General features: G+C 37.4%; 1 protein-coding gene across 1 annotated transcript; it reads right to left on the bottom strand.

Moving 5' to 3' along the window:
- Positions 1 to 2470: 2470 nt before the first annotated feature.
- On the bottom strand, positions 2471 to 5524 carry LOC131929716 (metabotropic glutamate receptor-like). Its single transcript, XM_059286055.1, has 2 exons — positions 3353 to 5524; positions 2471 to 2974 (listed from the first exon to the last, which is right to left on the bottom strand). The coding sequence occupies exons 1-2, from the start codon at positions 5522 to 5524 to the stop codon at positions 2471 to 2473; spliced, it is 2676 nt and encodes an 891-aa protein (XP_059142038.1).
- Positions 5525 to 12954: the final 7430 nt, after the last annotated feature.

Here is a 12954-nt window from a genome sequence, read left to right on the forward strand (position 1 = left end):
TTTAGTAAAACATGTCTTGAAATGCTCAATATATAACTTGTTTTTTTTAATTATAAACTAAAATATTCAATTACATATCTTTCAAACTGGTTTTGTATTTTAAATTAGATTTTTTTTGTTCAGAATTTGAATTTAATTATTATTTGCCTCCCCTGAATACAATATTTTTATAACATGGGAGGCTATTCATTACCACGAACAACTAGCGTTAACTTTATCATGGTTGCATCCGAGTATGTTCCATGTTTCAAAAATGTTTAAACGTAGATATGTGTGAAAAAACAGTAATAGTATCAATAATGTTCGCAAATATACCTATTAGTCATGTTTGAAATGTTAAGCTTTAAATTTATTTCATGGTCTTGTGATTGCATGAATTAACTTTTATATTAAAACTTTGATCTCGTAAGGACAAACCTCCCTATACTTTATAATGCCAGCAAATTTGAACGTCTTAAAAATAATATTGGTAATTCGATATTTTATGTAGAGAATGTGCAAATACATATACATCATTATATAATGCTTTACAAAGGAATGGGAACAGTAGACCTATAAGCAAAAATAATACAGAAACTTAAAAGGTTTAATGAAAGCTATTAAATGCCAAGTATCAAATTAACTGGTATTAAGCATTTTAATTTAATTTAAAAATAAATAAAAAAAAAACATTGTTTTAATTTTTAAGAAGAACCAAAACTCTTCATTTAACATCAGACATTTTATTACTAGGTTTTTTCCCTTGTTTTAATTGTTATACCATACTGAAATAGGAGATTGTTAGTAACATATTTATTCGTTTATTAAAAGCTTTTATGTAATAATGCACTAAAAAGTAGAAAATAAATTATACACTACTATTTAAATAACTATAAAGAAAAGCGTGGATCTCTTCCTAAAGGTATCCAATATATACTAAAGTGACCCACGCTTTTCTTTATAGTAATTTAAATAGTAGTGGCTAATAGTTAGGGAGAGACCAACGCTTTTCTTTATAGTTATTTAAAGAGTAGTGTATAATTTATTTTCTACTTTTTAGTGCATTATTACATAAAAGCTTGTTACTAAAACGTATTTTTATGATTTTTTTTTCAGTACTTTACATGTTGTTTTTTTTTACAATAGTTACATGACTAAAAACCATTGTCAAGTTTTTAGCTAAAGTTTCATTATAGTATTAATATAATGGTATGGCGTAGTCTAGTGGTAAAGAACTAGACTGCTGTCCCGACTAAAAACCATCGCGCGCCAATCGAACGTGATGACGCGCTTTTGTCGTAGAGCCCCCCCCCCCCCCCCCGCTCCACGCCCAACACGGCCGTGATGACGCGTGTGGATAGAACTGCCTACTAATTCGGTCCAAATTTTAATTTATTCATAAAAAATTAATTAGGCGACCAATTAAGTCAGATTGAATGTCACGATGCATTGTCTTCATGTCTTGACCCACGTACCAACTACGAACACTATCTGTCAGTTAAAAGTGCCTGCAATTTCACACGGGCGTTTCGATCTAGACTGACGACAGACTGACGACAGACAAAGGAAGTGAGTTAAATAAAAGCTTGTAAAAACAGTGTTTCTTCCAGACTTTTTTCTCCGAGGGGGCACTTGAAATTTTTTTTTTGGGGGTGGGGGGGGGGGGGGCGGTAGACTTTCTTCGGGGTGCGGAAACTGTAAAAAGTATATATTTTCTATGTAAATTTCATTTCATTGGGGGGGGGGGGGTGGGGGGGGGGTGGGGGCGGTAGACTTTCTTAGTGAAAATAAATATTTGTATTACTTTACAATCATGCATATGATTCGTAGACGTTATAGCAGAAACGCTGTCTTATCATACAATCAAATTCTGTGAATTAGGGTATAAAAGTATTGTGTGAACAGCTGTTTCCATTATTTCTCCCAACTCTCGTAAGGTACCCGTTAGAGCTGGGTAGACTCAATTACGTTTACCACACCCGAGCCCATTAAGACCTCAGTGTGAGCTCAACCACTTGACCACGCCATGTTTTCTATAAGACTAGTAAAAAATTATTTTAAGTTTTAAAAACAAAGCAAACACGTAACACCTTTAGTTTCATGTTATTCATCATATAGTTTGTGTCAACTTCCACAGCAAGGCGTAGCCTTAAATTTTGTTTTTGCTTCAAAACATGTTTTTTTTTTGTTTTTTTTTTTTTGATATCTTAGCGACGAGTTGTGGCGAGTGAGGGCGTGGTCGAGTGGTAGAGTGTTTGATTTCTAGCCTGAATGTCTCGAGTTCGGAACTCGGTTTGGGATTTGTGACTATAGAACGGCACTGAGTCAACCCAGCTCTGATGGGGATCTGACTCACGTTAGGGAAAATAATTACGGCTGGCAATATTATTGACCCTTAATATACCGAGATAGAGAAACATACAACTATACTTCTTCTGCCCTATTTGTTGCTAGGTTTAAAGAGGAACTTTATTTTTTGGTAAGTCATTTTTTATGACTCACTGGTAGGGTTTATCTGATCATCTTGTTGTATGACAAAAGGTGAGTTGGTGTTTACAGTTCTGTTCACGGTTCTGTTCACACCTGTAACAGTGGTGGCTGGATCTATCAGGTAGACGGCGGCGTAGACCTTGGGCAGGAAGAGAAAGACCAGCGCCACCGTGTGGTTGAGGATGAGCGAGACAGAGAGCAGCAGCACACGGACGTACTCACGTCCAGCCGTGAAGTAGGTGGGGATGAAGGCCAGCCAGATGACCAGCGTGGTGGACACGCACATCGAGATGAACCGGGACTCGTTGAAATTGTCCGGAAGTTTCCGGGTCTTGAAGGCGAAGACGGAACAAAGGGAGACAAGGATGAGGTTGTAGGCCAGGAAGGACGATAACCCTGGGAGAGTCATGTCACATGAGAGTTCCACAAACTTTTCTGTAAGGACAGGCTGGGTTGTTTTAGCTGTGGGGTTAAAGGTCGCCGATACGTACACACATAGGACTAGCTGTGAAAGAAAAATATATTTAAAAAAAACAACAGCATCCGGATTTAAGTAATATTAAAAGATTACATTCCGTATTAAATAATTCTAACGATCAACTTCTAAATATAATTTAAAAGCCAAACAAAACTTAAAATCTAGCCAGAATTAAAGTAGCAAGGGTCGTGCTTGTTACTTAAAGTACTGTTTTTCAAGTAAAACTGCAAACAACAAACCGGTCAAATATTTCTTAACTATTGGTTAGTTTCCTTAGTTAAGAACGTGTTCCCGGAACAAATATTTTAACGCAAAACACTACAACTAAAGATAGCGACGCTATGGATGTCTAATGCTCTCTAGTTTACACTAATTACATACATAATTAATTTTGTATCATCCTACCTGGATGAGGATCAGAAACAGCGACATAAGTATCTGTGACTTTGGACTGACGAATCGCATCGATCTGTTGGTCCCACTCTTAAATATTCTGTAGATGCGAACGGCTTTGATAAGAAGGGGCGAGTACAGAGAGGCAAAGCTCAGGCAGAACGTGAAGAACAACACACTACACATGTGGTGTGTTGGGTACGTCTGGTAGCAGATGACCGTGACGTAACCAACGGATATTGCCAGGATCTGAATTTGGCTGAGTTCTCGGCTCGCTGCTTTGATGACGCGGCGGTCACGCAGGTAAACGTATGATGCACTGACGGCACACGTCAGGAGGAGAGCTACGACAGCAAAGCTGATTTGAAGAACGGATATGGTGCTGGAGAGTTGAGTGTGGGTCAAGGGGATGGGGATGCAGGTGGTGTAGTTGGTGTCGGGGTCAGGCCAGGTTAAGACCTCGCAATCCTCGCACCCTTCTTTGAGAACACGTTCATTATCCCGACATGCCCGGCACTCCCAGCAGCAGACTGGAACTTTCTGGATCCTGTACTCACCAACACCGCAAGGCTTGCTGCACACCGATTCAGGCTGTCTGTTTAATCTATCCCCGCTTCTGTTTGAAAGAATGTCATAATCTTTGATATGACGCCAAGAAATTGGATTATCTGTGTAAGTAAAACTTCGAGTACCTACGTCGAAGTAAGCGACAACCCATTCACCAAACTCTTTCTGTGACTGAACTTTAATCAACTCATCCTCTACTGCATGATCTGTGATTTGTTGAATGACGTATCTACCTACCGAATCGCCGTTATTATCGAATTGTATACGTCCACTGTATCCAGTAAACGACAGGTTTTTTAAATAACGAATCAAAATTTCGCGCTTCACGCATGCGCGTGCTTTTGTTCCTGTAACACCCGGACATAAATCAGAAATGAGTTTATGCGCGCCGTGAGCAAGGGCGAGAACTGAGTCCATTTGCAGGGTTGTGAATGTGAGAAAATCAAATTTAGACATACTAGATTCGTCGATGTAGTTAGCACACGTTCCATTGTTAAACGAACAGTTGCTTAAACTTTCCCAATTGGGTTTGAACCAGGGATTCGCGGACTTTGAAATATTTTGATTTTGTATGTAGCTGTAAAACTCATTCACAAGCGGAGCGTAGAAGGAAAATAGAAACGTGCCAACAGTGAATTCTTTTGCGGGGTATAACAGATCTATAGCGGCAATGGAGTCGCCGGCCAGCCATATAAAATGTCCACTAGCATTTTGTTTATCTACAGACCTAACAAGTCGGACAAATTGCTCTTCGTCCATGAACACGATAACCACACGAGCATTTCTATGCGCTACAAGTCCCTTTGCTATAACGTCAGTATCTTCTTCAGCTATCATTGGGATCCACGTAGCAAGACAAATATTGAAGCTCGAAGCTACAGATTTGATTGTGTTCAACGCGCTTTCACCATAGGGCCCTTCAATATACACCACAGAAATATAACTCCAACCGTTTTCAGCGACGAAATTCAACATGGCGTTAACTTGAAACTTATCAGGGCCGATAACTCTAAAAAAATACGGATGGATTTTTTTATCGCTGAACTCATCTGAAGAAGTTACGGCCCCTATGAGAGGGATCCTAGCTGGGGTGTAGACTAGCGACACGGGGGCGGCGGTGCCACTTCGTAAGGGCGCCAGCACCCCGATTACGTCATAACTAGTATCAGACTCTTTGACGCAAGTGGCGTTATCAAGACTTTTCCCGGCACAGTTTCCAGAGAAAGTCGGTAGGAACTTCAACGATTGCGCTAAAGCCGCCGAGGTGATCGTGCAGTCATTCAAGATATAGAACCCCAAAGTAATGTTCGGCAACAGGTCTTCTCGTCTATTTATAGCATCGACGACATACGCCACTGATTCTGAATACTCGATGGCTTTGGTGCCTTTACGAATGACATTAGTGCAGTAACTTCCGGACGCCGGTTGTGTCGCCATGACGATAGCGCCAATGTTGATGTCGCCAGGTTTAGAGTATACTCTCTTGTCTAGTGAGTGGAAGATGAATTCACTTTTTGTGCTCACCACTTCACATTTATGTAGCACTAAAACTATCACTTGCAAAGCATAGACTAAAGTCACTTTTCTGAATTGTAATCTGTTAGCTGTTTCATCCATGATTTTTTAAAACTCTATATATCCTTTTCTGTGTAGTTTAACACACGTTTATTATTTTTAATTAACACGAGTAAAATTACTCCAACACAATTCGGTATAGTGGCTCTAATCCCAATTAAAATTAAACACTGAAAAAAAGCCGAAAAGATTGTTCATGTGCTTGACTGGCACGTTGCAAAACTTTTAACTAGTCTTCGAATAATTTTGTTTTTCCCAATTTCTTTGCCGCTGATACAAGTGTTTATAATTCTAACATCAACTATTGCAAATTTACCACAAATTATATTTTTCCTTTGTATCCACAGTAAGTCGAATGGCTCACAGTAATTTTAATTGAAATATGAACACATGTCTTAGGAAAACGTGCCTTCATATTCCATCTGCACAAAAGGTACTTTTAAAGATGATTTTTCGGACACAAAAAAGATGAAGTTCTCTGGGTCTTAAGAACCAAACAGTAAAATCAGACTGATTATAAAAAAATACATTTTCGCTAACTTTTTTTTTAAAACGTGGACGTAAATTCTAACTATAACCCAGATAAGTAGCTTTTCATATGATGTCTCTCTAAAGCGGAAACATTAAGAATACGAAGTGTTCACTAACTGGACATCGATTGGCGGTTTATTTTTATAAACAGAACCGACTGAATTAAGTAAATTTCATCCGTGATAATGTGTGCGTGACTTTTTGATTCAACCTTAGCCACACTTTAGACATTGCCAATCGCCGCTAAACAATTTGTATGTGACATTTGCCGCCTCACAATGTGCATGTGACAATTGCTGCCGCAGAGTGTATATGGGATTAGACAGTGCATCGCCAACGGCGACACTTGGCGGAGAAAATTGACTCACGCTTAACGTGATTATCACAAAATGCAGCGTTTTTTGTGAAATGATAATTTTTTACCGGGCAGAAAAATAGGAAATATAAAAACAATTTCCTGGACTTTTGTTGAGAAATGTTTCGCAATAAATAATAGCGGACTTTATTTAGAAATCTCTACTTAATAATAAACGGTATTATAAATATATTTGATGAAGGCTTTTTTAAAACTGCCTGGCCGATCTATCTTTTGTTTCCCTTTCCATAGCAACTAACTGCTGTAAGCTAAAAAATTTACCAAACCTTTTATAAAAATTATATTTCAATATTTCTATTTAACATTTATGGTGCACTTTATAGTGTGTTAATTATTTCAATTTGCATTAAAACCACACGCGCTTTTTAAATCAGTTCGGCTAATTAGAAGAAGTAATTATCTACATTCACGATTTACATTTTTGTACACACTTGCAGAAAGAGTTTCTTCCAGGCATCTTCCAGATCTACCGCTCCCCCCCCCCCCCCCCGAACGAAATTAAATTTACAGAGAATATATACTTTTAACAGTGCCCCCCCCCCCCCCCGAAAATTTCAAGTGCCCCTTCCCCCCCCCCCCTCCCGGAGAAAAAGTCTGGAAGAAACAATGACTTGCAGAAAAATTCTGAGTGAAATGGTAAATTATTTTTGCTTTTAGTGCAATTGAATCACAACAGCAGTTTTGTAAGCGCGACATCAACTGAATAGAAAAACAGCTAAGGCAGAAATGTAAAATACATATGTTGAACAAGAGCATGTATCAACTTAAGAGCAATCAGTGAGAGGTAGGGGTGGAGATGTGGGGGTTGAAGTACTTATCATCGATTATCTGCTAAAATTGCAAACTTTCAACCTTTGTACAAAACCGTAGTCAAGATTTATACTTTGTTTAGTTGACAGATTCACAGCTTCATTTAACTGGAATCAGCGTTTTGACTCGATCAAAAATAAAATAAAAAATTGTATTGCGTTTTCCCTATTATTTTGAACACGTCTAATAATAAAATGTGGCTTTTTCATGGAGCTACTACCACATGAATAAACCTTGTCATCAATTCTAATAGTAGAATTTGCTACTAAGTTACCTATAGATGGATGTAGTATACCCGTTGTTTTATTCTCATCAGAGCCACTATTGCTAAGACCATACAAACATACTTTGAGTCAAACTTGGTGCACAAATAGTTTTGTTTGATGTGGTCGGACGTTTCACTCAAATCGATTGCTTGATAACGTATATATGTATATATCAGTGGCGGAACTAGAAAAAATGGGCCACCCCGCAAAAAAAATTTTTGGGCCCCCCATATATATATATATATATATATATATATATATATATATATATATATATATATATATATATATATATATATATATATATATATATATATATATATATATATACAAACACACAATACGAACATAGGATACTCATTTCTGGCCTGATCGGGTTTTGAAAAAAAAAATTCAATTAAATTTAATCACAACAACATGTCATGTGTGTGAGTGCATTGGTCTGTTTTGAAAATCTGTTTTCATTTATGTTTGTCTTAATACGTCTAATTATTAAGTCGGTCAAAAGTATATAAATCATGAAGCTTTGTATAAGTAATGGTGTCTCGTGTTATGTTTATTTTTGTTTTTTTTTGTATTTATATTATTAATTTTAACTACATTTCATTTTTATACTATAACATTCTTTAGTAGGCTACTTATTTTTTTTTTAAATAATAATTAAGATAAGTAATTGCTGTTTAATTTGATTATTACAAATCTTTTAAAAGGAGCTTATGAGCACTCCTATTTGACTATTTGAAAAAGGGAAATAATTTATGGAAGTGGTTTGAACGTTTGCCTGCCTATCTTTCACACTACAGCTCATGTGTATATTTTTTTAAAATGTTTATGCAACAGCATGTCTCAGCTACTATATAACATCACTACAGTATTAGAGCTGTTATCTGTTTGTTATTTACAAAACCACTATCAAGGTGTCAATGACGAAACTAATATATATATATATATATATATATATATATATATATATATATATATATATATATATATATATATATATATATATATATAACACGCTCTCATTCGTGTATTTATTTGAGAAGTTTGCCTTGTTTTCTAGATCAGTGGTTATTAAACGTAAACAATATCGGCACTTTATTTTTTTTTTTATATTAGTTGTTGGAGCGCTAGTTTGTCTACACTACCACCGATACGAGCCAGCTTAGTTGTTGAGGCGCTATCTATTCGCTTCTTGTAAGGCTAAGAGCGGGAGGGTGGTCTGAGAAAGGAACTTCAACAAAGCACCGATGTGCTTTTTTATCCATCAGTACCAAATTTGGGATGGTCTCAAAAAGCCGTCTGAATGTCTAGCGGCCTCTCGCGCAATTGATGTTTTTTCAAAAGAATTTTGCCGACAACAGCGTGTGTTTGATTGTAGGAAAAAGAATATACAAGAGCGTGGGATGGTGTCTATAGAATAAAGATACTCCAACCGCAGCTACAGTATTCTTTTTTTCAAAACAACCATCAGGTCAAAAATGCAAGAAAATTAATTTTAACTATAAAAAAATTATTATGGGCGGCTGTGGGCCCCTTAAACGGCGTGGGCCCCCCCCCCCCCCCGCATTGCGGGGTCTGGCGGCACTGTAGTTCCGCCCCTGATATATATATATATACATATATATATATATATATATATATATATATATATATATATATATATATATATATATATATATATAAGCATTCTCACAGTTTGGCAGTAGGCAATTTCTAAAGCAGATTTAGTGTTAGCCACTCCCAGATTTTCACCAGATTTGTATTTATCTCTACACTCCATCGAAGCTTGTTCAGCTGTTGTACATTGTGGACAGCGTTCAAAAACAGGGCGATGTAAGCATCAAAATGAAAGTAGAACCTCCCTTTAGTGTCCCTGTATGGACAGGTATGGCCTTCTTGAGAATCAACGTGAATCGAGACCGAAACTGGAACTAACTCAAGAGTCAGCCAACTGTGACCAGCACGCACCTGTACGTTAGATAACTGATCAGACCACCTTGACTCACCAGGACGAAGCGGTGAGACGATTTTAAATTACATGTCTGATGAAAAGTTTAATAAACCGAGGGAAAAATTGAATGGCTGGTACAGGTAAGCCACTCGTCCCATTCACTGTGGTGCAAGCTTTAACGTAGCTTTGAATTGTTGTGATGTGGGTGTTGGCTGTTTAGGGATGTTCTGCACTTGTGATGACTGCTGTTTAACATGAGATGACTAATCTTACAGCTATTTTAAGGACAGGTGGTACATTTGTGATGTCAATGGTAAAACATCCCGTGCACACATTTAGTATTGAGAGAAAAAAAAACGTGTTCTTTGCTGAATGCACAGACTATCAACATACGATGCATTAAAGCCCTTAAAATATGTTATATTGACTATTATACTTCGAATTACAGTGCAGATGAGGCTCGATAAGTGAGAGCTACAACTCCTCTAGGAGAGACAACTCCAAAATCAAACAACTGCTGCCTTGTAGTTAGTTCTTGATTGGACAAACGCTATGGAAGGAAATCCAAAAAGAAAAGCAGGCTGAAATTGGAGTCAACGGCTTAAATGGTTCATAACAAATTAACACATAATACTTAATTGTGTTGGAAGGAATCCAGTTCAAAATAAAAACGAAGAAGACTCATACAATATAGAGCCCTTTTGTACTTAAAATATAGTATACAGATTCCATTACAGGTGTAGTGCAATGACTCACTTAACATTTGGTGCACCCACGTCCCTATACATAACATTTTGCACCAATTTCACTATAAATTGGTGCACCGACTCTGTAATAGCATGGTGCACTGACTCCCATTTATGATGTGCATTGACTCTTTTAACGTATGATGTACTTAAGCAGTGGCGCAGCGAGGTCGGGTGCCATCCGGTGCGGCACTTAATGGTGTCACCCCCAAAGGCGTATCGACCCGTCCCGGGGACAAACTTTCAATTTTCGATTTGCACCCCCCCCCCCCCCTCAAATTTTTCTTTATATATTATGCTATTTTTTGCCTTGGTGTCACCCCCCTAAATGGTGTCACCAGGTGCGGTCCGCAACCCCCGCCCCCTCTCGCTACGCCTCTGTACTTAAGTACTTAAATTATAAAGATAAGGAAATCATCAAATGCAATTTTACTTCTCTCTAATAAATAAAACAACTCAATTATTAATATTACTAAGTTATAAGAAAACGAAAAAAAAATATAAATATAATATCGGGAAAACCCTAAATTACAAAATCATGTTCGAAGTGATTTTCTTGACTGTTGTGTAGTGTAATCTATCAGGGGGGATATAGGTTAACACTGTGTAGTTAGTTCCTCTCTTACACACTCATCAGGACACATTAGCAATGCACTGTGTTTTGTATTTTATTACATCTTCCACATTGACGCCACGTAAGTCTCTTTGTATGTGTCGTTATCATGTTGCATAAATCTTTCATGTGCCATGTTGCTTCGAACTTTTTATAGATTAGTTAGTCATTTTTAACATGCTTCTATTGACGATACACGCCAATAAATTAATGCTACATAATTATAATGTTTTTAAAAGAAAAGCAAATAACATCCACATGACAAATTTTTAAAAATGTTAAAATCGACTAAAATCATCCTATATACTACACATATTTTGCTGTGAGGTATTTTGCCTGAGATCATTTGTCCTGAGATTATTTGTCATGGAACCAAAATAAGGATCATTGTCTTTTTGTTATCTCATAAAAATTACATATAAAAGTAATTAAGTACTAACCATAATTTTTCTTTTAAGTAGTATATTTCGAAAACAGCACATCTTTTTTTTTTAAATGAAAACGTGTGATTCGCTTTTGAATATACAACAAACGTGATAATGGTGAGATCGTAATCTATATACTACTAAAACTCAACTTTGTTTACATGTTTGAATATTTATTTGTTTGCCTGATCGAAAATTGTGATATGTTCGACTCTATCTGGAAAGCTGTAAAATGGTATGCAGGTAGAGAATAATTTTTTAATGCAGACAGACTGTTGATCACAAATTTATTTAAAGACGTTAATTAATTTATTGATTTATTCCTACGCAGAATAACCCATTTTTTTTTAAAATGTTAAAACCTTGACTAAACTTTGTGGGAATAGTGACGTCACAGGTTTTTGTTTACTCTTTAGTACAATAAAATGGCGGCGTCTATTGAAGAAAATTGTGTTCCCATTCAAAAGTTTAACGCGTTCTAAATCTAATTTTCTGTCGGTCATAACTTTAACAATACGTCCGTTTGCTGTATTTATTACGTTCCAACACTTATATCAATTTTCAACTGTCTTTTTCATTTAGTTTTACGATAAATTTCTCTAGATCTAAAGATCAGCTATCGAAGGAAATTTATGAATCTAGCCTAGATCTAGATCTAGCCTAGATGTAGGTCACTAGATTCAATGTAAATTCTACATCTAGAATCTATTTCAGGCCTTAATTATTTTATATAAATCTTTGTTTGGCTTATTTAAGATAAAATTTAATTTGAAAGTTAGTACTAGATCTACTAGACTTATTTTTAGATCTAGATCTAGAATCTATACGCGTAAATCAAGTTGCATAAGGAGACACATAGTATAGTATAAAAATTCACTTGTGACGTCACGAGTAAATAGCTAAAATGGTAGCGTAGTCAGCTCTCATGCAGGAGGCACGGGTTCTAGACCAATATGTCAATGAAATTTTTTTTTTCAATTTTTTTTTTTAGATGTGAATGATAACGTTGCCTATCTGAACTTGGCAAGATACAGGGCAGGTGAAGTAGAGTTCATCTGTTTCTTTGTCCTAAGCATATGAAAGGATAGTGTGGTCAGATACATGCTCGGCTGGAATTGTTTTTTAAACGATAAAAACATGTTGTCTGAGACTTGGCAGGACACTGGGCAGGTGAAGTAGAGTTGAGTAGGTCACCTGTGACGTCAGTTTATGAAGGGATAGTCCGAAATCGGTGTTTTCGGTGTTTTTAAAAGATAAAAAACATATATTTGAATGTGGGGTCTGTTTTTTGTGACGATAAGTGACACTGCAGTAGCGTACCGAGGAGGGGGGGGGGGGACGGTAGGGGAGGGGAGGCGGGGGGTGGGGAGGGGAGGCGGGGGGGTGGGGAGGGGAGGCGGGGGGTGGGGAGGGGAGGCGGGGGGGGGGGAAGGGGGGTGGGGAGGTGGAGGGGGGAAGGGGGGGGACATATGTTGGGGCGCCAAAATGGTTTGGAAAAATAAATTGATAGGTTGAGGGGGGTTCAAATCAAAAGTTTGAGTGGGGGGGGGGGGTGCACATCAAAAGTTTGAGGGGGGGGGGGGGTTCAAATCGAAAACTTTGTCCCCGGGCGCCGGGAAGGGTCGCTATGCCTCTGAGTGACAGACGTGATGTTTTTTGATGGATGACCCCCGAAACCCACAGTTATCCAACGGATGACGGGTATTCTAGTTATATTTAAAAACACAATAGATTCTAGAGCAATGTTGAGA

Source organism: Physella acuta, unplaced genomic scaffold (assembly GCF_028476545.2).
Source record: "Physella acuta isolate Inbredline_101_S28 unplaced genomic scaffold, ASM2847654v3 ptg001665l, whole genome shotgun sequence".
In the NCBI taxonomy this organism is placed as follows: domain Eukaryota; kingdom Metazoa; phylum Mollusca; class Gastropoda; family Physidae; genus Physella; species Physella acuta.